The sequence below is a fragment of the Mus caroli genome, chromosome 9, assembly GCF_900094665.2.
Source record: "Mus caroli chromosome 9, CAROLI_EIJ_v1.1, whole genome shotgun sequence".
NCBI classification, from domain to species: Eukaryota; Metazoa; Chordata; class Mammalia; order Rodentia; family Muridae; genus Mus; species Mus caroli.
In genome coordinates, this window is record NC_034578.1 from 119,096,216 (window position 1) to 119,120,762 (window position 24,547).

The 24,547-nt window shown below is 43.3% G+C and overlaps 2 protein-coding genes across 5 annotated transcripts in view; one reads left to right on the forward strand and one right to left on the reverse strand.

Moving 5' to 3' along the window:
• Window positions 1–812: 812 nt before the first annotated feature.
• Fyco1 (FYVE and coiled-coil domain containing 1) overlaps window positions 813–24,547 on the reverse strand; it is a 68,919-nt gene continuing 45,184 nt past the window's right edge. For 3 of the 4 annotated variants that reach the window (XM_021171508.2, XM_021171509.2, XM_029481240.1), the window contains exons 15-18: window positions 13,024–13,119; window positions 8,594–8,804; window positions 5,804–5,913; window positions 813–3,808 (exon numbers count right to left, since the gene is read on the reverse strand). In XM_021171508.2, the coding sequence (XP_021027167.1) occupies window positions 3,733–3,808; window positions 5,804–5,913; window positions 8,594–8,804; window positions 13,024–13,119 (493 nt within the window). In that variant the 3' untranslated portion in view covers window positions 813–3,732. The remainder of the gene's footprint in view (window positions 3,809–5,803; window positions 5,914–8,593; window positions 8,805–13,023; window positions 13,120–24,547) is intronic. The other variant, XR_002378694.2, reaches the window with a different exon arrangement.
• Window positions 18,372–23,577, forward strand: Cxcr6 (C-X-C motif chemokine receptor 6). The gene is made up of 2 exons (XM_021171511.1): window positions 18,372–18,436; window positions 21,857–23,577. Exon 2 carries the CDS (start codon window positions 21,862–21,864, stop codon window positions 22,915–22,917), a length of 1,056 nt encoding a protein of 351 aa, XP_021027170.1. The 5' UTR covers window positions 18,372–18,436; window positions 21,857–21,861; the 3' UTR covers window positions 22,918–23,577.

Sequence of the window (24,547 nt, forward strand, 5' to 3'; positions counted from 1 at the left end):
GCCTCCACAGGTACACATAGACATGCACCAATGACGAGGATCTTTATGGCACAGTATTTCTTTTAGTCCTTTTGTTCCGAACTTACTGTTTCATACAGTGGGGGATGATAATGATGAAGATGAAGAGTTCCTTACCCTCACGGGAGTGCCTAAGAGTTACAGAAAATGTGAATGATCCAAGCAGCAAGCACAAGAAAATCTAGGCAAGGGAAGATTGGAGGAAGGGAACAGGACATATGCTGGGGGGTGGGATTCTCAAGGGATGGGGTCCTTGGTCATCTAAAATGAGCACCAATTTAGGAACAGTGTGGGAGTGAGCAGCTCTAACTCTCTGGGCTTGTCTCCAGCCTCCCTGCTGCTGAGCAAATGCAGCACACACTGTGGCAGGAGTGCTGTTCCTTTTCTCTGCAAAGCATCAGTGCCACACATTCTTACTCACAATGAGCTTGAGCCGTGTGTGGCTTTTTTTTTTTTTTTTTTTTTTTTTTTTTTTTCTGTATTATTTTGGCAGGTTGAAAAGTTTGAGTGCTCTGATGTCATGAGAGAGGTCTGGAGCCTTATGAATGGCAGAGGATGGTAAGTGGAAGGAATCACAGACTTGGACAGGTCTCAATACCTCAGAGAGGACCAGGAAGTTTGCCAGGACCTATCAGTCACACTCTTATCTGCAGGGAGGTGGGGGATGGGGTGGGGTGGGGTGGGGTGGGGGTGGGGCTTGTGAGATGTTCTGCTTCCTGCTGGGTAGCTCTGTCACTTATTTTACAACTTATTTTTGTCAGAGGAATAAAAGACAATGCTACTCCAAATGCCACAGTATTTGCTTTATTTAAAACCTGAGGTTAAAAAACATTTCCAAATGGCATAGCACACACTATTGAAGAAGTTTACTCAGGGATCCCAGTCTCATCCCTTCGTGCAGGTGAAGTGCTGGTGTTTGATGTGCTTCTGTGTAACTCTTTGGCAGGCAAGAATGAAATGGGTCCCTTGACCCATTATTATAAGGCCACATGGATCGAGGATTAATGAATTAAAGTGCACTCTAACTCTTAAGCCTTCCCACGGAGGCTCAGTATCACTGCAGTCACCAAAAGAACATTGAGATTAAACACACATCAAAAGGCTCTAAAAATGACCTTTGATCAGAGGTCTCTGGAAATTTAAAAAGTGCTTGAGAGGGAAAAGGAAATTATGAATTAACTTTCCTGTTTCCTCAGGAGAAATGAAATGAGACAAGGAAAGTGTGCTAAGATTCTACCAAGTAGTGTTCGTTTTTTGTAAATGTGAGCAGCACTCAATAGTCTTTGTATTGCACTCCCTGGTTCTGAGGAGTCAAAGATGTCTCTCCTCTGCCTCCTTTTCCAAAACCTATGAGCCAAGAATGTTTTTTTTTTCTCAGTTTAAAGAATTCTCACAGGTTGAACCACTGAGTTTGAGTTTAAAAACAAAACCCTATGATCATCAAACCATATCTACACGATTTCCTTCTTTTTGGGCCAGGAGTGGTTTGATTACCTGGGGGGGGACAATTGAAATTGTTCAGAAATAACATCTTTGTTTATATATGGCTCTTCATTTATACTTCCAAAACCATATGGAGATTTTCAGTTCCAGATTCCTGTTTGAGAATTCCTTTGCCTGTTCTTGGTCTAGGACTAGCTAGAATCCTGGGTGCTTCTGTCAGCAATACTCTCAAAGTCCACTCAGACACGGAGGGCCACTCTGTCTCAGGGTGGGTGAAGTCTCGTAGTGCTTCAGTGGTATTGGCGAGCAGGCAGCTGGCAACACTACTGACCTGACTGTTAGGAATAGGCTGAGTCATTAGAGGAGAGGCTGCCCTTAGGAAGAGACTCACCAAGATCTCAAGGATGTTTCCTTATGATCTTTGGTGTAATTAAATCCAGCTGGGCCATCATCTTCCTTAATGATTCTTCAGTTGTCAATTGCATTTTTCAAAAATTTACTCCAATGACTAAACCCCAGTAAAACTGGGGACTACTTAAAACAATAAAGCTATGTATGAAAGGACAACTGTTCTCTAGTAACCTAGTGCTCAGCAGACTGGAGCATGTACAGTACAAAGCCCATTTAGCACAAAAATAGACTATTAAAAACAGAGTTGGTATATGCCTAGTGGAGTACTATGCAGTCAGCACTGGAGCCTCTCACCTCAGGTCTGAGCTTCACAAGAACCACATGGGCCTCCTGATGAGTGACTGAGTTCAGGATGAACTCAAATGTAAGGTCTCAGGCCCCTCCCAGGCCACCAAAACAGCAGCAACTCAGTGAATGATGGCTCTTGATGAAGATGGTGGCAGTGACACCAGCAGAAGGCCATGAGTTTGGCCAGTGTCTCCAATATACCCTGGAAAATCCAAGCAATAAAAATGAGTTCCTATTTGAAAATCCAAGCAATAAAAATGAGTTCCTATTTGGTGCTGGATGCTGTTGATCTATTGAACAAGCTGGCTTCAGCATTCCATTTGCAAGAGGGTAGAAGGGTTCAAAGTTAAGATAATTTGGCTTTTAGCAATCTCAGGCCACATACAGACCTACAAGAACCCAGGGTAGTCTTCAAAGGCTCAGCTGAACATGCTGGCTTCACACTGAACAAAGTTGCCATCAAGGGTACATTCTTGGTGGAAGAAGTAAAAAGGGGCCAGAGAGAACAGGAAGCTATCTAAGCTATCTATTTGCCTGTCCTAGAAAAGGAAACAGTAAACTGTCTACAGCATCAGATGTGAGCTAACTAGCAGGAAGTAGGCAAACAGGGAGGGAGTGACTGGGAGATGGAGGGCAAATGGAAGTTATGTCCTGTTCTTCCACTATGTAGCCTCTTAAGTTATCAAAGACTTTTCTTTCACAGAAAGGTTTCAGGTATTGACAGTAGGTCTTATCCCAGCTCTGCTCATTAGTAAATAACTGTCTGCAGCTGAGGCAGAAACTCTAGTTTATAATCAAAGATGGGCTATAGGCTGACACATGAGCTTTGGTGCCACTGTAGGGAACTTAGCCTGTATTTGGACTCCTGCTGTCCATATGCAGAGCTGAAGCCTTCATGTAGTAGCTGCTTTTTCCTAGACCTCCGTTTGGTTCCTGAGTGTATGTGGTGGTGGTGATTTAGATCTGCTGAGTGGCCTTGCTGAACAAAGCCCCTGAGCAGACAAAGGCTCAGGAGAACAGCACAACTCTGGCCTCCCCAAAGTTGCTGAGTGGAAGAAACAGACCCCACTCATGGGGAAATTAACGAATGGGGGCATCTTTGACATGATGACCCTGTAGTGTTTTTCTCCTAGGACTACCCAAGGCTTTACAAAGTGGCCAGGGCAGTGGCCCTTGGCCTATAATCTTGGCTGTTGAGAGTAGATATACTATCAAGACCACGTCTGGCCTGAAAAATACCACACAGTAGATTGTTACCAACTGTGATCCCAGGTGAGGCTAATGGTGTCCCTTTGGATGAAAAGGCTGAGTCTTGTACCTTGTTCTTAGGGGCTCTGGGACCTGAGAGTAACGGCTGCATTAGAGCCAAGCACACTGTGGAGCCCAAGGCCTCTTCCAAAGCTGCAGAACTGCTGAGCTGGGGGCACAGCTGATTTTCTTTCCTTTGCTTCTAATTTTTTAATATTTAAAATTTTGTGGATGAGAGTGTGTGTTCATGTTTAATGAGATAGGTGAGGAGGAGTAGTGTTTCCTGTGGATGATGAAGAGCTAATTAAAGTTCAGGTACTGATGCTATGGGAAATCGCTTCCATCGTAGATCACAGGCCGGTCAACAGTCAGGTGGTAAACCACTTTTTTGGAGATAAATCTGAAGAAACAAAAACGGAGAATGAAGGTGTTACTTTTAGTGCAGCTTCTTTTGGGGTCTCATGTCACTGATTGTGCTTGGCTGGGTGTAGGAGCCAAAGTCTCGAAGGAACCAGCCTTTGGGGACTGGACAACTTATGGATCACTTTAGTGTTTCTTGTTTCCCTATCCCATCATCTGCCCATCTAGTCTGGTACAGTTCTCTCTCTTCAGAAGGTCCCAGTACTCTCACTATGGGCTTCTTGGGGTTTGAGTGAAGAGTGGGGCCGCAAATCTCTGCCCTCACTTGTCTAGCTGCTCTGAGGTGCCAGTGGTCAGGACTGCAGGGGGAAATGAAGTAGGTGCTATGGGATGTCTCAGCAGAGGCCAGAATGTACAGGATGTTTGTATTGGGTCTAATCTTCATGTGCCAGGGGCAGAGTTCATTCTCCAGCGCACTATACTACCCAGGTATCCCAGGAGCCTGTGGGAGGCTTGCATGCTGCCCTTCACTTCTCTCTCTCTCTCCCCAGATCGAGGCTCAGTGAGACACTGACAAGTAGCTAGAGCTGCAGCAGGAAAAACAGGGCTAGATGGACCCTGACCCTTTCCTAACCCTGCCCCTCACTGCTAAGTGACTCCGCAGACAACTTCCTGAAAAGGCTGGCCGTACTCCATAAAGCCCTGCATATTCAGGCAGAGAATTCTAGTACCCAGGGCAACACAGGACAAGTGGGAAGGTCACTTCCAGCCTCTTGGGTAGTAGACAACCCTGTTCACAGGCCTGAGAGTTCAAGGCCTGAGGAGCTGAGGTAGTGTATGGGAATAATTTTTGCCTAGAGTATCCTATCAAGTTACTCTGCTAAAAGCCAAATGCCTGTGAGGGAGGCAGACAGTCACAGGCGAGACAGGTTTGTTTCAAGAGACAGCCCCAGTGAAGAAGGTGTCTGGAAACCAGAAGCTCGTGCTAGGGACAAATGTCTCAACTTATGTACAGGACAGATGCTGTTTATATGGGTGCTCTGTCTTGGTCCCTTTTCTAGCCACCTGCCTATCATTCCCTTTTATTGTTTCATGCTGACCATTCCTGAGATCACACCCTTGAGCCTGCAGCTGAGCCTCAGTACTGCCTGAAGCAACTGGGCAGCTCAAGATGGCAAAGGCTGCTCCTGTGACATACAACAAAGCCTAGAGGGTTTGTCCTTTTTTTGTCTCATTTTTTTCTTTTATACTCAGGTGCCCTTGGCTTTTCCTGGATTTCTCAAAGCCCTTCTATGGCGGGTGTGGCATTAGGAATCAACCTGAGAGAGGTGAGCACAACTAGGGTGAGGCTAGCTTAGAGCCAGGTGCTTGGTGCAGCTCTGGCACCTCCATTAGCCATGTGACCTAGAGCATCACTATTCTACCATTCAGTTCTTAGCTCTCTAGAAGAGGACAACGCTGAATGGCAGAAGTGGGTGGCTGGTATATGGTAAGACCTGTAAGTGTTGGCCTACTACTGGAAAGGAATGAAAAAAAGTCCCTTATAGGCTCACATATTTAAACACTTGGTGTCTGACTGGGGGCAATGTTTGGGGAGGAGGTCAAGCTTTGATGAAAGAATTATGTCACTGGGGATGAGCTTTGAGAATTTATAGCCTCGCCCTGCTTCCAGTTTGCTCTCTTTGTTTCCTGCATTTGAATACAGACTTGATCTGTCTGATTCCTGCTGGCTGCCTGCTGCCATTATGGACTCTGCCTCTGAAACTAAAATTGCTTCTTTTTTTAGTTGCCTTTAATTGTGGTGTTTTATCACAGCAACAGAAAAGTAACTTGACAGACTTGCTTTCATAAAATATACCATGAGCAGTGAACAGAGCAGAGGGGTCTAAATTACAGAATCACTAACAAAAAACTTTGACTCTTGATTCTGAGTATCTATCTCAATGCTAGAGAATAGAGGCAGCGATACATAGACAGGTGGACACATGATAGACAGGTGGACGCATGAGATGCCATGTCTAACTGAGGTACCCACCTGGAAAAGGTGTTGTCAAAGATGAGCAAGTAGATGCCAGGGATTCGGACCTTCAGCTGGCCCCGGATGTTCTCCTTGTGGGAATTGCATCGGGTGGTGGGAATGAGGACCTGGCAGGGAGAGCAATGAGAAGGTATCACAGAAGCTGAGGACCTGTGAGTCCTCTAGGTAGGCTAGTACTCTGAATGAGGTCATAGCTGTATAGGGCTGGGACTAGAACTTGGCTCCAGCAAGGGTGGGCTGTCACTGTAGAAGAATGGTGGGTATGAGTTTCTTCTTGAGTCATGAACTAGTCACCAACATCCCTGACTGTGTTGGTGTCAAGCTGCTCCACCACCTGAAGAAACAGAACTTCTATGCTTCAGGAAGTCAGGGCTAACTCTATATGTCCATTTGACCAGATGCTTCGAGTGGGCCCTAGTGCTGTCCTTGGTACTCATAGGACACTGAGTCCTTCTTCCATATTGACATCCAGGCTCTCTATAAAGCTCCTGGGTTCATTTTCCTCTGGGAAAGACAGCTATGGCTCCACCCCAGGCCTCTCACATGGCATCACCATGGAACCCTTCTTTTGTCTGGTCCTGGCTGGTCCATGCAATTTTTATCTTTCCAATCCTGAGTCTTAGCCTCCTGTTTATTCTCTCAGAATCACAAATTTGTTCCCAGAGGGCAAATCTGCACATACAGTGTGTGGAATAGGGCTAATTCTTGGATGGTCAACTTTATCGCCACTGGGACAAGGTCTTCTACCTGAGTATCAGCTAAAGCACAGGCCTAATCTTAGAACTGAAGTTATATGGGCTAGCAAAGTGGATCAGTAGGTAAAAGAGCTTGTCTTACAAGTCTGACAATTTGGAAACCATGTACAAAGGTGAAAGGAGGGAATTGATTCTATAAAGTTATTCTCTGTACATGCCATGAGTGTATCCCTTTTTTCCCCAATAATAAATAAAGAGAAACAAATAAAGCTGAAGATGTGACAGGAAGAGATACCAGTGTTCTAATTTGATAGCCCATCAAGTGCTCTCTCTCTCTCTCAGGTCCTTTGAGCTCCTAACATAGCAAATGATGTCAGAAATGACTATTTTTATTCAACCCCCTTAACTTGCAATGAGACAGTCTTAGTCAGTGTGGCCTTCACTGTAGGCACAGGGGTTTCCCCTTCCCTGGTCAGTATTCCCTTCCAGGTGTACCTATAATGCTTACCTATCCATATTGTGATTTCTACCTGAAATCACGGTGTTGATTTTTTTCAGGCCTCTGTCTGTCTGTCTGTCTGTCTGTCTGTTAATACTTAGAACAGATTTGGGTGTTATCCCATATCTCTCTGTCCCCAGCAGACTCCACAGAATCTGGGATACAGTAAGAGTCAATTAGTTGTCCAAGGACCCAACAAGGTTCCTATATGTTGTTATGAGATTTGTGTACAGCCATCTATTTTCTGAAAGGCCTAGGCTGTTCAAGGGCATGTGAGAAGTCCCCTGAATAGGTACTAAAGATGTAGACTAGGAAATAGGCTATCTAGGCTCATGACTTTTCGGGGGACCATAGGCAGTAAAAATAGTATCTTCTGTAGCTGACTGGTCAACTAGGCCTGGAAGGGCATAGGAACAGTTAAGTATTCTAGACATGTGCTTTCTATGCCCCCTTGTGTTCACTGCGGGAAAGGACAGTGGTGTCCATTAAACCCAAGAAGGACATCTTGGAAGTCTGAGACAAGGCTGGCTGAACCAGGTCCCTAAGATTCATCTGTCATGATGATTGGTGGGTAGATAACAGGGCAAGGGAGAAGCCCGTAGCTCAGAGACACTTAGACAGCTAAGGGCCTGGCACCAGAGGTCTGCAGGAGGACTATGACAGAAGACAGTGTCACTTGGTACTGCCTTATCTCCCTACTGCTGCCAAACACAGAGAAATGAAAATTAGCCCTGAAGAGCCTATTGCCTACCCATAATTGATTTCTATCCAAGTAGATCAAAAAGCCTCTGCCAGTTGACTATGTAGGACATCAACTGCCTATAACTCACTTTTTGTTCCAGCTCAATGTGTCTGATAGGCTTTACCACTCTTTTTTCTCAAGATTCAAATTTAACTTGCATTTCTACTCTTCATTATTCCTCTCTGTCTTATAAACATGGGAACTAAGATGCTTGGCATGGAAATTCCTCTTCCTCAACCCACAGTGAACCAGCACCCCCTAAGCTCTATCCAGCTCTTTTGTGCCTCTGAACTACTCAATTTGGGCTGCTCATTGGAGTTGCTGAAGGTTGGCTGCATACCCTGATTTAGTAGTTTCAGCTTTGGCCTAAGCATTAGGGTTTAAAGGCTCTCCATGGGTTTCCAGTGTACAGCCACATGGTTAAGTACTGCAGTCCTGCACTGTCAACATTTTACACCTAGAATAGTTTGGGTTTTATCAAGCTCAACTGCCCAAGTCATAGTGGGGCTTCCTTTGCTGTTGACCTTGTAGGTGACACATGGAACATTCAATAAAACAGGGGATGGAGCTCATACCTCCCAAAGCATCCCGATCCTGCTCTGTAGAGCTCTGTGAGAAAGTTATCACTAAACAGAATCCTATATCTTGCATGTCTCTGAGATTTACCTACAGCTCTATCTGAAGGTCAAACGGAACACATGAGGCACAGAGGTAACCTCCAGCTGTGTGAAGACAGCTCTCCTGAACTTGACTTCTGGGTCATCTTTCTCCAAGGTAGTCAAGCTTTAGGTGCTTTGCCTGCTCTGGGTAAGGTCTGCCCAGGCACCTGGAAGTTAGGGAGCCTGGCCTACCTTGCACTGGTCGAGTGGCGTGTCTTCTGTCTCTTGGAAGACCACACTGAAGGAGATGCTCTTGGGATCAGAAGAGAAGACCCAGCTGATGGTAAGGCCAGGCTCAGCCACGGTGATGGTAATCAGGCTGTAGGTACTGGACCTCACAAACAGCTCCCTGTTGCCCTCCCCAAAGCTGGTGATCTCCTCTACTGTGAGGGGTAATTTGATCCTAAAATAAAAGTTCAAAGACAGACCTGGTTTAATGGATTATCTGAGGCAACCAGAGATTTGAGACTCTTGGTAGATTAGGCCTGGCTATTCCTGACTAACATGCTTAGGAGATGTTCAGCTCAGACAAAAGGTTTAGTTTGAGTGCTTATCATTCAGTTAGCATAGTTTCTGACACTGAATCAAGGCTGTGAAAGATACAGGACAGCCTTGCCCACATGGAGCTGAAAGCTCACAGAAACTGGGGAGGGGGGTGGGCAGCGCAGGGCAGCCTGATTTACTCTGAGTCCCTTTTGGGCAGGGTTTGAGTTCGATGATATAGTCCTATTACACCTGTGAGGTTGCCCCACAGCTCAGCCACCCTCTTTCTCCCTTTAAGTTCTGCCTCTTCTAACTAGACATACCTCCCACAATCTCTCTTTGCAGATTTATGTGCAAGGGGTTGAAAGGCCAAACCTGAGAGAGTGTGGGTCAGATTTCACAACTGTTTTGAGTTTTATTTTCCAAGTCTGTAAAATGGGAACAACCATGTTTTCTTCACATGGCCATTGCAGTAACCCTGATGTCAATGCTCCTGACTTCAGAGTCATCTCTCCAGGATTCTTATGCAATCTTCCCCACAAAACAGGCCTCACTGTTTCTGCCTTGGCTGCTCCATGTCTTCCTTATACAACAACCAACCAACATAATCCTTTTTTCAAATGTAAATCAAGTGACTCTTCAGCTCCAAATATGATCTTTGGATTCCTGTTCCCCTCATATTAAAACCCAAGTCTTTATAATGGCTAATAAGGCCCCACTGATATGAACTTCTGTTAATTTTGGATCCTGTCTTCCTTATCCTCTGCTTCAACTTACACTGGTTCTTTTTCATACTCTTGTTAAGAAATATCAAATATGTGTCTTTTCTATCAAATACGATAAAACTTGTATTTAGGACATTGCCTTTAGGGCTTTTATCTCCTCCATCTTAAGACTTTTATGCAAATTTTACTCATCTTCTCCTAATAATACTTTTGCTTTGTTTACACAAAGGTTAACTGCTATATTCCAGAAATTTGATGGCCAGGAACAGGGACCCTTCTCTTCGAAAAGGGACCTCTTTCTCCTTCTTCCTTTATTTGCTGTGTAAGACTAGCCAATTGAATTAAGCCAATAGGGAAAGGACACAGTCTTTACCTGTATTATAATAAATACCAAACACACTTCCTGTCTCTTGTGTGTTTGCTCTTTCAAGCACACTCTCTTCATCAAGAATAAAGTTTGCCTTGTCCAGACACTTCATTTGGTGTGGTGGTCTCTTTCTATTTCTTTGCATTCCAGAACTTACTGCTTACACCTTTAACTTAGTAGGCAATATCTTTTTTTTAAAGGCTTTGTCCTGGCTGTTCCTTCTGCCTGAAATACTATTCCCTCAGGTGACTCTCTGGCAACTTCTTTACATCCTCCAAGTCATACCATTGTAATGCAGTCTACAAGAAACTGCAAATCCCTCCCTCTTTCTTCTAATCCTACTCTTCAGTTACATTCTTCTTTTTCAAACATCACATTTTATTTTCTTGTTTGCTTATTTTCCCTGTTCATTGTCTGTCATTACTCAGCACAACATGAAATTTTCCCCCAGAAGGGGTCTTTTGTCTTCTTTGTGTCCTAATGTGCTTGACGTAGTAATGAATAATGTTAGCAGAAGAGTGAATGGTTCTTTTCAGCAATGACAGTACAGCCACTGGAACTATCACCGGAAAAAAAGATTACCAGTATATATGTCTATAAAAGAAGATAGATGGCCATGGTGAAAGAAGTGAGAGTCATTTCAGTGCTGTGCCCCTCCCCCAGCCTCTCCTGCCCTTACTTGCTCTATCTTTAAGTAGAGGGTGAGATCTAATTCTGATTCTTACAGAGATTCCCATCCACTGCAAGTTTTTCTACCCTAAATAAAAAGCCTGCACTGTACTATACTAATAATACTAATAGCCCTGGCGTCACTTTTAGCCGAAACTTTTCTTTGGAAAGCGAAGCAGCAGGTCATAGAAGAGGAAACCTAATTCTTATGACGCCTGCTCTAAGAGCTAGCACAGAAGCCTTCTACAACTACAGAGTTTCACAAAAGGCCCCTGCAATCGCACATAACAGAACATACCTCTGCAAGGCCGTGCAGCTAACGGTGGACTGACACCACCCTTGTTCTGGAGCACGGTAGCTAAGGCTTCAAAACAGCCCTCTTGTTTCTCTAACAACATTCATTTGTCACACAGATTATTAGGTATTGATTCCCATTGTAGTGTTACTCCCAAATAAAGCCAGTTTCTGTTTGGTATTTAGGTAGATCAAAATAGTTTGGTTATTTTTATTTTCTACAACAAAAATTCATTGCTCTTATAATAAAATCAACAACAACCAAACAACAAAATGGGGCTGGAGAGGCTGCTTAGCAGGATTCTATTCCCAGACTCTACATCATAGCTCACAACTGCCTAATTTCAATCTCAGGGGATCCGATGATGCCTTCTTCTGGTCTCTGTGGGCACCAGTCAGGTTTGCATGTAGGTAAAACACCCATATGCGTGTGTGTGTGTGTGTGTGTGTGTGTGTAAAACAAACCAAAAAGCTACCACTGACAACACAAAAAGTATTATTAAAAAAAAAAAGGATAGAGGCAGAGAAGAAAGATTATTAAGAGGCACAGGGAACTTTTTAGTGACAGACTTGATTTCTTAGTCATGTTTTTTATGATATTACATTATTTATTAAAAATCTAACCATTGTACACTTTAAAGGACAAGCTTAATGTATGTAAATTATGCTTTAAAAATAAAAAGTACAAACTGAAGCCCCTGATGCAGTTAAAATGGATATCAGGGTTCAGCCCTAAAACACCTAGGAAGGAGAAAACAAGAGCTTACAGCTGGGTATGAGATAGCCAAGCTGAGCACATAAGAGGAAGGATGGGGCTCTGGGGAAAAGCCAGTGTCTATATGATCTGGTGTGATCTGGCTCTGGCTGGTTTCCACTTCCACGAAGGGATATGCACAAGACACTGGCTGGTTCCCACTCCACAACAGCCCTACTGAGAACATATACATGTCTCTGGCTGGTTCCCACTTCCACAAAGGCCCTAACAAGGCGCTGTTGCCCTTTCACATATTCTTGCTTCTAATTCAGCTAACTCCAACAGACGAAACTGTGGGTAAGAGCAGCTCCTAACATGAATCTTCCACGTGGTAAGAAAGGGTACAGGAAGAAATCTTATTCAATTTTGTAGACAAAGAGATGGACATGAGGCAATACAGAAAAACCATAGCCATATCTTAGTTGGTGTGACAGGAGTTGGTGTTAGCTCTCCACAAACAAGTATAAGAGTCCATGGTAAAACTATAAGCCAGTGGGGTTGGGATGTAGCTCGGTGTTAGAGAACCTGTCTCATGAGACTGAGTTCAAGTCCAAGCACTGTCTAAATCAAAAAAAAATGAAATAAGCCCTACAAACTGGCCACATATAAGTATGAACAATGAGAGGAGTCTAATGAACTACTAATAGACTCCATCAAGCTCTGAGACCAGCAACACCTGTAAAATCAACAGCTAGAGAGCTAGCAGCCAGCAGTCAGGACTAACAGCTGGCAAAACTAGTCAGAGATGAGCAGGAAGCTTCAAAACGTGATTACTTCCCCAGGTAAGCAGCACATGAAGAACACACAATTATCTCCACGGTTGGGTGAAGAAAGTATACAGAATGTGTGATTCTTCAATTTGCTTGGCTTGTGATATGCAATTTGCTTGGCTTGTGATAGAGAACTAGCCCATGTCAACAGAAGTCACCTCAGACTTTGTCTCACCCAGCTACAAGTCTTGCCTCCAGAAAATAGCTCAATGTTTTTTCCTGTCTTATAATTCTTCTCAATTTCTTTAAATTTTCTCACTTTTTGTTAACTTTTTCTTAATAAAGCCCGCTTTTGCTTTATTTACTCCCATATGTGTCTGTGTCTTTAATCGCTATCACTTGGCCTGATGTCTGTCCTTTGGTTAGTGATTGTCTGGTATCTGAGTGTTTGAGTCACATACATCTAGGCTAAAAAATGCCCTGTTACCCTCAAAGATCTGCATCATTCCACTGGGCGGGGCCAGCTCTGGCTCTGATAGGACAAATGTCCCTTCTCCAGACTCCATTCCCTGGGACTTCTGCACTGGCACAAGAGGCCCACTTAGCAGCTTGCCACTTACATCAGCTCTCCTGACTTCAGTAAGCAGATTTCAGCATCTTGCCCCATAGGCATGTCTTCAGTGTCTTCAGGGGTTAATGAGTTTGATGTGGTGTCCCTGAAACATCACAAAGGAGAACAGGCCATTAGCTATCAGCACTTGAAGTCCTATTGCCCGAGGTCTACACTGTGGTCTGCAATGAAGCAAGGAATTCAGTGGGGACAAAAGTGATGACAACAGGGCTGTAAGAGACTGCATGGAAGGAGTGTGAGTGCACACAAACACCAATGGGTCACTCTCCTCTTCCCACACCAGCAAATCCTCTACGGGGCACAATGGGGATGACAACAGAATCATTGCCTCCTTCCTTCTTGGTATTGGCCCCAGGGCACAAGAACCAACCCTTGCAGAGTTGGTTCCAGAATCAGACACCCCTTATAGCTCAGTCAGTAAAACAATAAGTCTAGGCAGAGATGAAACAGAGCCAAATATTAAAGAGGGTAGAGTGAATACCTACCTCCTCTTTCCTTCCTCATGTACCATCAGGAGTACAGAAGGAGCTGCCTTGGCACTGGGGCTGTTCCAGTTTCCAAAGTGTACTGTGTGGACCACCAAAACCCAGGGAGTGAGTGTTGTATACAACATCTCCCTCTTAGAAAGTTATTTTAGGCAGTTGTCTAGCTGCTTCCCCATTCAAACATTCTCTCTTTGATAGAGGAAATCACTCTTAAGACTCAGTATGCTAAAGTCAGAAGTGCATTATAGGACTCAGTTTGCCTGGTATGGTGGTACATGCCTTTAGCACTTGGGAAGCTGAGGCAGATGGATCTTTATAAGTTCCAGGCCTGCCTGGTTGACTTAAGAGTGTCCCAGGACATTCAGGGCAAGCTACATACATAGACCCTGTCTCAAAGAAAGAAGGAAAGAAGGAAAGAAGAAAGGAAGAAAGAAAGAAAGGAAGGAAGGGAAGAAGGGAGAAAGGAAAGAAGCAAGCAAGAAGGAAGGAAAGAAGAGGGAGGAAGGAAGGAAGGAAGGAAGGAAGGAAGGAAGGAAGGAAGGAAGGAAGGAAAGACGACGCCAAGTCCCATCCCCTGACCCCTCCACCCAAGTTTTAAAAGCAGCAAACGATTGCTGGAGAGAGGAGACCCTTCATGGAGCAATCTGAAAGCTGTATAGAGAACTCCAGAGATGTAGCTTTTACTAGTTCTTACCTATTCTAGTGTGGGCTTTTTGTGAGGCAACTCCCCACGTTACCCATATTCCTGTAAGGAACAGCACTAAAGTCACTGATTCATCAAGCTAGATTTGGGTGGAAGTTTCTTTGGCTGTTAGTGCCCTATCTGGTATGTTCTTGTATTTATCTGACCATGGAACATTGTGAACATCTGCCAAAATTACTGACCCTCAAAATACATTGGCAGATAGATAAAAGTTCCTAGATGGGGACATGAGCCACAACTGTTTCTCCAAGGCAGGGCTGGTGCCACAATCAGATGCTCTGACTGCAATTCAGTATGTTCCCACTCAGGGCTCTATGCTCAGTCTGGCTAGTAGCTTTCAGAAGTCTCATAATCCAACCAACAATTGACAGCTATGTTGACAACTATGCCCAGGAAGGCATAGGCCCAAAAGAAAATGGTCTGCTCCCATGTGAAGGCCTTAGTTAGAAGGTCTCCTGCCCAGCATGACTTCTCCAGATGTTATAACCCTTTTCAAGGGTTGTAGAGGATTCTTTCAAAATGCCCCAGGGCTATGGTCAGTATGTCTCAAACTTTCCTCTCACCAAAGGCTCTTGCCTGCCTGGACACCAGGCACATTCACTCCATCTTTACATGCTGGTTTGCAGCATTTTTGGGGGGAACTTTGGCCTTTCCTAGGTAGTCATGTAAATGCATTAAGGGACAAAACAAGTTTGAGAATGGCAGGAAACACAAGCAGGACCACTAGAGGACACTCTATCTCCTTCTATAGCTATGTTCTTTCTTTCCTGTTGACCTGGTTTTCTCAGCCTAGAAAAATCAGTGTTCTCAAGTGACCTTTTCCCTTTCCTTGCTCCAGCAGTAGGCCTACCTTTAGCTTTTCTGGCTTCTTAGGGTGACATGGCCACCAGTCTATTGCTGCGCTCTTCTCTCTAGGGCAGTGGATCTCAAGCTTCCTAATGCTATGACCCTGTAATACAGTTCTTCATGTTGTGTTGACCCCCAACCATAGAATTACTTCATTGCTACTTCATAACTGTAATTTTGCTACTGTTGTTAATTGTAATGTAAATATTTGATGTGACCCCCCCCCCAAAGGGGTTAAGACCCACAGGTTGAGAACCTCTGCTCTAAAGTAATGATCTCAGTGTTCCTAGGATTCCCATTGCATACACAGTCTATGTTTAACAAATGTCTGCATTATAAGCCTCAGTGTAAGGGACTTTTATACCCCAGATGCCCATGCAATCAATACTTCAGTTTACTAAAGAATAAAGAATGGGTCAAAGGTTCGGAGTATTTGCTATTCTTCCAGAGGACCCAACTTCAGTTTCCAGCACCCATATTAGATGGCTCACAACTGTTTGCAACTCCAGTTCTAAGAGATCTAATACCCTGCCCTCTTTTGGGTTCTTTAGCAGTCACATGCACATACACACACACACACAGATGTACAGAGGATGCAGGTTTGGATCTCAGTGCCCACATAGTGGTTTACAACTGTCTGTAACTCCAGTTTCAGGGATCTGACACTCTCTTCTGGCCCCCACAGGCACTACATGCATATGGTGCACATATAAATAGTCAGGCAAAATATCTGCACAGATAAAGTCAAAGTCTTAAGAGAAAAAGAATAAAGAGGCACAGAAACAAGAGGCTAAGGGTCCTACCCCTGAAGCTCATACCGCTCTGGGTCATGAGACACCTGGGTACTTCTAGTTAGGCCTCTAGCATTCCTTTGCCACAATTCCAAATATTGTAATTTGTTTCTCATTTTATTAGTAGATTACAATTCTCTAGGCTGCCAAGAACAGAAGCTCCACCTGAGAAATGCCCAGCAGCCTGTGATGTCTTGCTTATGGTCTTCCTCGGAGGTTTCTTTCCATTTTGTCACTTGCTCTACTGAATGCCAGGCTCCAGGAGAGGACTGGGAATCTTCAGTTCAGATTGCACTTCCCAACAGTGATCACTAGCCACAAGTTCCCATATAAACTTACATTAATTAGGATCAAATAAACTAAGAATTCAGCTCCTAGTTTGCAGTAGCAAAGGCTTCAAGGGTTCAGTCACCACACAGGCTGGTGTTGCACAGAGTGGCACAGAACACATTCACCGTGGTAATTGACATCCTTTCTGTTTAACAGACAAGCAAAAAGCAGCACTTCTAAGACCTTGGCTTCTGAACACTTGGTTTTTATGGTCTGATCAGAATACACAAACCTACCTACGGTGCCAATAAACAAGCCATTTCTAGCTCATTTGCAAATAGCTGGCTATTTCCTCAAGGACATTCAGCCACAAATTTGTCCTCCACAACTCTGCCACTCATCAGTGCCCTGTGCTAACTTCTCCTCCCCGAAGTAGCAGAAAATATAGAACAAAACAAAAACAAAAACAAAACAAACAAACAAACAAAAAACCAAAACCAAGTCTTGGAATTGATATCCTAATAGTTCTGACTTAAGAATGCCAAGTTTCTAGAAAAGATGATAGATCAGAACAACTGACTTCCAAGATAAGACTGAAGCAATAGTGCCTACCATGTCCAATGTCTTCTCAATTCTATTTTAGATTTCAAGTATTTCTGAGGAAATGCAAGACACAGGCAACAGGGTACTCACTCTTGAGAAGTTTAGATCTTTGAGTCAAAAAAACTTACGGAGCAATGCACACTACACATGTGAATGGTAAAAGGCTATTTATTTATGTGAAGTGGTCCCAAGTGGACTAGTTCCTTGAATTTACTTGCAAATCTTTTATTTTACACAGAACTTTCCATTGTAGCATAGCTATGACAAAAGTACCATACATTTTTAAATCTACACATGTAATCTCCCCACAGTCACCTATGCATGTGCCTTAGAAGTTCATGCATAATCATAGAGCATTGAGATGGGCCTCTCTGTTCTCCTTGTGGAAGACAAATAATTTTGAGAAGAGTACAGCAATGCTTGACAAATCTCAGGCCATTCTAGTACTATCCTATAAATGTAGTAAAACTGAAGGCTGTCTTGTCCTAAAAGGTATCTTTAAAATAGTTTTAGACTTATTTTATGTGCTTTGCTCATAGATATGAACTGAAGTCATGCATGGTTGTATGCTGCCATCTGGGTGCCGGTAATCGAATCTGTGTCTTTTGCAAGAACAGGAAGTGCTCTTAACTGCTGAGCCATCTTTCTAGCACCCAAAGGGTTCTTTTAAAAGGAGAGGTGTTTCAACTATCTCCCGCTCAGTATTTAATGCAGCCTATGCATCTGTTCATTTGTTCATTGTTCATTGCATCCATGGGTAGGTGAGTAAAACCCAACAGTTGTAAATGGAAGCCTCCATATAATACCGGTCTTACAATAAAATCAAATACTAGTTTTTAGATTCTGGTCCTGCTCCAAGTTCCTGACTTCCAGGCTAATTTTCCTGGAAGTCAGCAATGCTAGCTCATGGAAAGTAATATCCAGACTGCATTAAGATCATAGTGTCTATCAGATAGAGGAAAGTCCAGAAGGGTAACCTCAGGCAGTTCTAGCAAAGCCAAGCATGGTAGGTGGGCACTGCCTGCCAGAGGCCTGTGGGGGGGCAGAGTGTAGGGCTATACCAGGTCCTCCAGCACAACCAATCACCTAGAAGCAACCTGGTCCATTGGTCTGGGAATGATCAGAAACCTGAGCTTGTAGCTCTGAATTCATCAGTTATTTTGGTTCTGTTTCCTACATTCTCATCTGTAAATGGAGATAATACCTGGCCCTCAGCAATGTTTTAAGACATCTGTGGTAAATCCTGGATCTACATTCAACAGAGCCTAAGCCATAGCATGGGCTTTGTTGTTGGCCTAGAACCAAAATGTTCCAAAGACATGTGTGACCAGTAAACAAATTGATTTTCACTAACAAAGTCCACCATCTTCAGTGGACTGATAAAAGTCAAGTCTACTTTCTGCTCCCCTTTAGGAGAGCAGTAATGGAAATCCTATTAGTTTTTAACAGCAGAAAATGTGCCAAGCCAAGAAGAAGGGAGTATGAAGCATCAGAATCATGCTTCATCTTTGACTCTCAAATTAAGTGGGCAGGTTTGTCAAGCTTGTCATGTGGATTCTGCCTATGGGATAGAGACGGGGGCAGGTCTCTAGCTGAAGGCTCTTAAGTATTTGACGGAAACACAGACCACATCACAGAGAACCAGAGGCAGACCTTTAGTGAGCACACTTCACTCTGGAACAAAGCTACTGGGCTTCTCTTCTGGTGAGTCATTTGCTTTCTTTTGTTGCATCTCTCAGATTCCTGTCTGCAGCAGGACCTGTGTATATGGTGCAAGCTACTGAATTCAGCTACTCATGGCTCCCATCCCTCACTGCCATGGTGGCTGTAAGGGTTAGAGAAATGTGAGAAGTACTTCATTGGTTCTGGAATATAGCAAGTGGTTATAAAAGGATGGGGAAGGTGGTAATGGTATAATCAGACCCACCTAGGAATACAGAGCAGTCTAGTCACTGGTCTTCTATTTTTAATCAATCTTTTTCTATTTTGTATCTTAAAAAAGTTCTTCTGTATCTTAAAAAACAAGCTATAATCCACAATAACTATCTACTTTTTTCAATATAAATCAACGCACAACTGTAGACATTATAGACTACAAATAAGTAAATAAACAAAACAGATGAAATAAGTAATTTGTAATTTTGCCAAAGGCCAATGCTGACAGAATTTGGTCCTTTAAGACTATAGAGTCAAAATTACAAATGTTATTAAAGGGTTTTTAAACAAGAGCCTATAGAATATGTGGTTCACGAAGCCTTAGAATTATAGCTGTATGGACATTATTTCTCAGAGAAGGTCTACAGCTTCAATGAGATTCTCAAAGAGGTTTGTGATCACAAAAGGTTAAGTGCCAGGTGTGGCAGCAATCGCAGCCCTTTGGAGGTGGAAGCAGGAAGATCAGAAGTATCATCTATTTGTTGTAATAGTAATAGCCCATGGTGTTTTTTTTTTTTTTTTTTTTTGTGTGTGTGGGTTTTTCTCATATTTTTTCATATTTTTAAATATATTGAAACTTCCAAAATAATTAGAAGTACTTCTTAAATATTTGGGTTACATTTTATGCTTTACATACAATTATAATTTGCTATTGGGCTTCTTAAAAAATATCAAAAGTTTCATTACTGTTTCATTTTCCTAAATCAATATTTCAATTATAAAGAAATGTTAACTTCTTGTATAAGAGACAGTGATTCTGTGTGCTTATGGTTGTAAAGCAAGCATTCTACTGACAGTCATCTCCCCAATCTAGTGAATTTCAATATTCTGTTTGTATAGTCTAGTCCCTATCTACTAACATAACAGTGAATACAGATTTGTACATGTTCTGAAGAGCCATGCTAAGGTTGGATTCAGAAAAGAATAGGACAACAAAAAAGCAAATACCAGTGAGATAACAACAGAGAACTGGAGGTAACTCTTGGGAAAGCAAAGGTGTTTCATATTTTAAAGGGTGAAAAAGAAATCATCCCCATGTGAGTCAATACAATACACACAAATACCTGACACTACTTTAGCACCTCAGAAGGCTATGGGGCAGGATGCCTACCATCAGCTTATCAAGACCAGAGATCTAGCCTGAGGTCCGGGTGTGGGGACTAGTTACTGAGTAGCCTAGTTTTAAAGGCAAGGTCCTTCCTTGATGGTGAGAAAAGGCATTATGGCTCTAGGGAAGGTATAAGTTCCAGAAGTGTTAGGGTGGACACTATTTCCGCTTAGGACTCAATTTTAGAGCAAGAAATGACCACATGGATTAAAAGGAGAGGTCTTCAACTTTTACATATCCTCATTTGACCAGGTAATATTTTGTCTTGGTAAATCTTACAGAAGTTTTGCCCAAACACTTCTTAAGGCATCTTTTAGAACCCTCACTGGCAGGATATGAATCTAGGACACTGGCAAGGTTGGCCTGGCACTCTCGGGCCAAACGCTGTCATAGTTGCCCATACAATCAGGCCACAGGTTATATTACCCCATGTCCTGCTTATGGTCCTTGGTAGTCACAGGGCAAAGCAGGGTCAGAAACACAACAACCATGGAGGATCAAGTCCTGGACAAGAAAGGCAGGCATGTGGCCTCTGCAGCAAACGTATTCAGCAGCCACCCCACCTCATGTGCCATTCTAACTGGCCTTCCATTTTGAGACTTTTAGGTCCTGAATGGCTAAAGGAAGTTAAAGCCATGCCTCCTTATGGGGACATAAACCTTCCTAGAGATTCCCCAAAATACAGGGATGTCCAGAATCTGAGGTTCCAACATAGATGCTGGGAACTGTTAAGAGGTGAAAAATGGAAAAGTTTAGTTTGGGGCGTCAGGGCAGTACCTTAATTCCCTGGTAACAAAGCCAGCTCTGTCAATGTTCTGGGCACATGGTTTTCCACGAGACAATTGCTCTTTTTACACTATACAGCTGAGGAGAAGCGTAAACAGGAAGTACTCCCCAGTCACACGCAGTCCTTATCATCCTCCAAGCCCCTGAGGATAACAGTAAGGACGCTTTTTCTAGAAGAGGCACTTGATTTGGCTCTTATGACTTTTTAACAATGAATAGGGCTTAGTTAGGGTTTCTAATGTGATAAAATACCAGACCAAAAGCAACTTGGGGACGAAAGGGCTTATTTTATCTCACGTGTCCTGATCACAGTTCATTAAGGGTAGGAGCTGAGAGAAGGAACTGAGCAGAGGCCATGGAGGAGTGCTGCTTATTTGGCTTGCTCCTTTCTAGCTTGAGTATTCTGTTTTGTTCTGTTTGGTTTGGTTTTGTTTTGTGCTTTTTAATAGCCCAGAGGTGTCCCCACCCAAAATGGGCTGGGCCATTGCACATCAATTACTCATTAAGAAAACACACTACAGACCTGCCTATAGGCCAATCATATGGAGACATTTTGTCAAGTGAGAGCCCTTCTTCTTAAATAACTATAGCTTATGCCACGTTGACATAAAACTGACCAGCATAGGGCATAGTGTGGTAGGCACGGCTATGATTCCCCAAGTAGATAGGGACAGACCTTCCTGATAGATAGCAGTCCTATGTTTCCAAACAGGTTTTGTGGACCTGGAGAGAGGTCAGCAGTTAAGAGGACTAGACAGTCTCCAGAGAATCTGGGCTTGATTTCTAGCATTGCACAGTAGCTCACAACCGTATGTAACTCCAGTCCCAGGCAGTCAAATGCCCTTTTCTGGCTTTGGTGAGCACTGCTCACACACAATTCAGACATACGTCCATACACAGGCAAAATATCCATATACATAAAATACATAAAAACGTAAAATACAAAACAAAAATAAGACAAACAAACCAAAAATGAAGGGCTACGGTGTCCACATGACTGACTCCATGTTACCTTTTTTTTTTTTTTTTTAAACAATTGAGCATTTTATGGGACGACACAGGAGGAACCTGAGATTTTTAGGGTTATTGAAGAATCCCTCACTCTGGCTGGGCGGGTTTCCCCTGGGACAGGGCCATCTTCAGCATACTGCTATGACTAAGCATGATACTGAATGGGGTTAGAGATAATTTGCTTTCTATGTGGAGTTAATAAGGACAGTGGGAAGAAAGAACGTCACTCAGACATACCCAAATATAACTTTTAGGTTCTGACTCACAGATGTTTGCCCCAACAGATGCCATGGATGATGGGCATCAAGAGTCAGCTCTGTACGATGGGCACTACGAGGGAGATTTCTGGCTCTTCAACAATTCCAGTGATAACAGCCAGGAGAACAAACGCTTCCTAAAGTTCAAGGAGGTCTTTTTGCCCTGTGTGTACCTGGTAGTGTTTGTCTTTGGACTGCTAGGGAACTCTCTGGTTCTGATTATATACATTTTCTACCAGAAGCTGAGGACTCTGACAGATGTGTTTCTGCTGAACTTGCCCCTGGCTGACCTGGTGTTTGTCTGTACTCTGCCCTTTTGGGCCTATGCAGGCACCTATGAGTGGGTCTTTGGCACAGTCATGTGCAAAACTCTTCGAGGCATGTATACAATGAACTTCTACGTGTCCATGCTCACTCTCACCTGCATCACAGTGGATCGTTTCATTGTAGTGGTCCAGGCTACCAAGGCCTTCAACCGGCAGGCTAAGTGGAAGATCTGGGGCCAAGTCATTTGCTTGCTCATTTGGGTGGTCTCCCTGTTGGTTTCTTTGCCACAGATCATCTATGGCAATGTCGAAGATATTGACAAGCTTATCTGTCAGTACCACAATGAGGAGATATCCACTATGGTTCTTGTTATACAGATGACTCTGGGGTTCTTCCTGCCATTGCTCACTATGATTCTGTGCTACTCAGGCATTATCAAGACCTTGCTTCAAGCTCGAAACTTCCAGAAGCACAAATCTCTAAAGATCATCTTCCTTGTAGTGGCTGTGTTCCTGCTGACCCAGACACCCTTCAACCTTGCCATGTTAATCCAAAGTACAAGCTGGGAGTACTATACCATAACCAGCTTTAAGTATGCCATCGTAGTGACAGAGGCTATAGCATACTTTCGGGCTTGCCTTAACCCTGTACTTTATGCCTTTGTTGGCTTAAAGTTCCGGAAGAACGTCTGGAAACTTGTGAAGGATATCGGCTGCCTCTCTCACCTGGGAGTCTCAAGTCAATGGAAGTCTTCTGAGGACAGTTCCAAGACTTGTTCTGCCTCCCACAATGTAGAGACCACCAGTATGTTCCAATTGTAGTAGGCCTTGCCACACTTAGAGAAGTTAATAACAGAATTCTAGGAGCATGGCTGTATCATTTGGATGCAACAAGAAAAGCTTTGCTTATAGCATGTGGAGTATCATGGAGAAGTCACTGAACACCATGGCTGGTACACAAAACTTCTCAGATATAAATATATCCTATTCTTAATATCTAAGCCTAATGCTCAAAGGAGAATGAATATCTTGAGATTTTGAAGCACTTTCTCTCTTTCATCCTCAAGAATGCTGAAATCAAGGTTATGACGGTTAACTCTAGAGATCTCAAGTTCTCTTTTACCAAGTTTGGGCCTAAAAGTTGAAGAGCTGCATCAACAAAGATGTTGCTGGCAGATAACGTACAGGGCTCTTGAGTTCAGAAGACTCTTCAGTGGGCAAGCAGTTGAGAATTGAGAAGGCCCCACACAAATGCTGCTTGAATGAGACCAGGCTCTGACTCATCCAGGGGTCTGTCTGACTTTTTTATGGGTGGATGCTTATGTTTTACTGGAATTGTCTTGTAAAGTGCAGCAATATGGGACTGGAAACAGGCCAGAATAAATTAGCTGAATTTCAGTGGTCCATGTAATGCTAGAAAAATATATAAAACAGAGCATAAGACTATAACAAATACAAGAGGACTCTGGTGGCTTTGCTCATCTAAAAAAAAATGAAAGAAATTGTGACACATAATATGTACACACAAATATATCATGCATTTTGAGTTTCATTGCTAAGAAATAAAACCTTTTAAATGTTTTCAAACTGCTTTCATCTTTAGGTACGTTCTACTTAAATTTGGTATGCTTGAGACACAAAACAAAATAAACCTTCACAATCTGCACAAAAACAACCCAGTTAACTTCTAGGCCTAGAATAAAGGAAATAATTTAAAATGAAACTTTGGGGGCAGTGGTCTATGAAGGAAATAGATTACACCAATGGTAACAATCCTGCTTTCATGGTGGTTTCCTGCTCCTGCTCGAGATGTGAGTGAGGTGCAATTGTTCAACTCTGTAATACTGCTCCAGGACGAGGTGAGTTTACGTGCCAGACTAGACTGATGCTGACTAGATTCTGGCAACCACGTGAATAGGACTACAGGCGCTTGTTGGGTATTTGTACCACCAAATCATTCACCTAAATAAGAACATCTACCCAAAAAGGCTGAGAGAATGCCCAGGAGACTAGGTAAGCCTGGGCTTAGGGCCTGGAGAGAGCAGGCTAGGACTGCCCCCCTGCTATTCACTAGGTATGACCTCAATGAAACAAATAAATCTCCACCTCTCAACATGCTTGCACTCATGGTTCTAAGCCCTTCCCTTTCTCTCTCCTTCCTTCCTTACTATACAGTCATGGCCAATCTGGAACTTGCTATACAGACCAGCCTGGTCTTGAACTCACAGAGATCCACTGCCTCTGACTCAAGTGTGGGGTTGAAGACATATGCTAGGATACTTGGCCTGAACAAATCTCTTAGCCTTCAGCCATTTCTTTTTAGTGAGAAAGCACAAGTCTCTCAGTTGATTTGAGGAGGACTTGAGATAATACATATCAAACACAGCACTGGCTGAGGTGGTTGCTCAGTTGGTAGACACTTGCCAAGCAGCATGGAGTTCTGAGTTTGAAC

Bases quoted from the DNA above. Each gene is read 5' to 3' on its own strand.
- Cxcr6 (XM_021171511.1), top strand. From the start codon at position 21,862: ATGGATGATGGGCATCAAGAGTCAGCTCTGTACGATGGGCACTACGAG.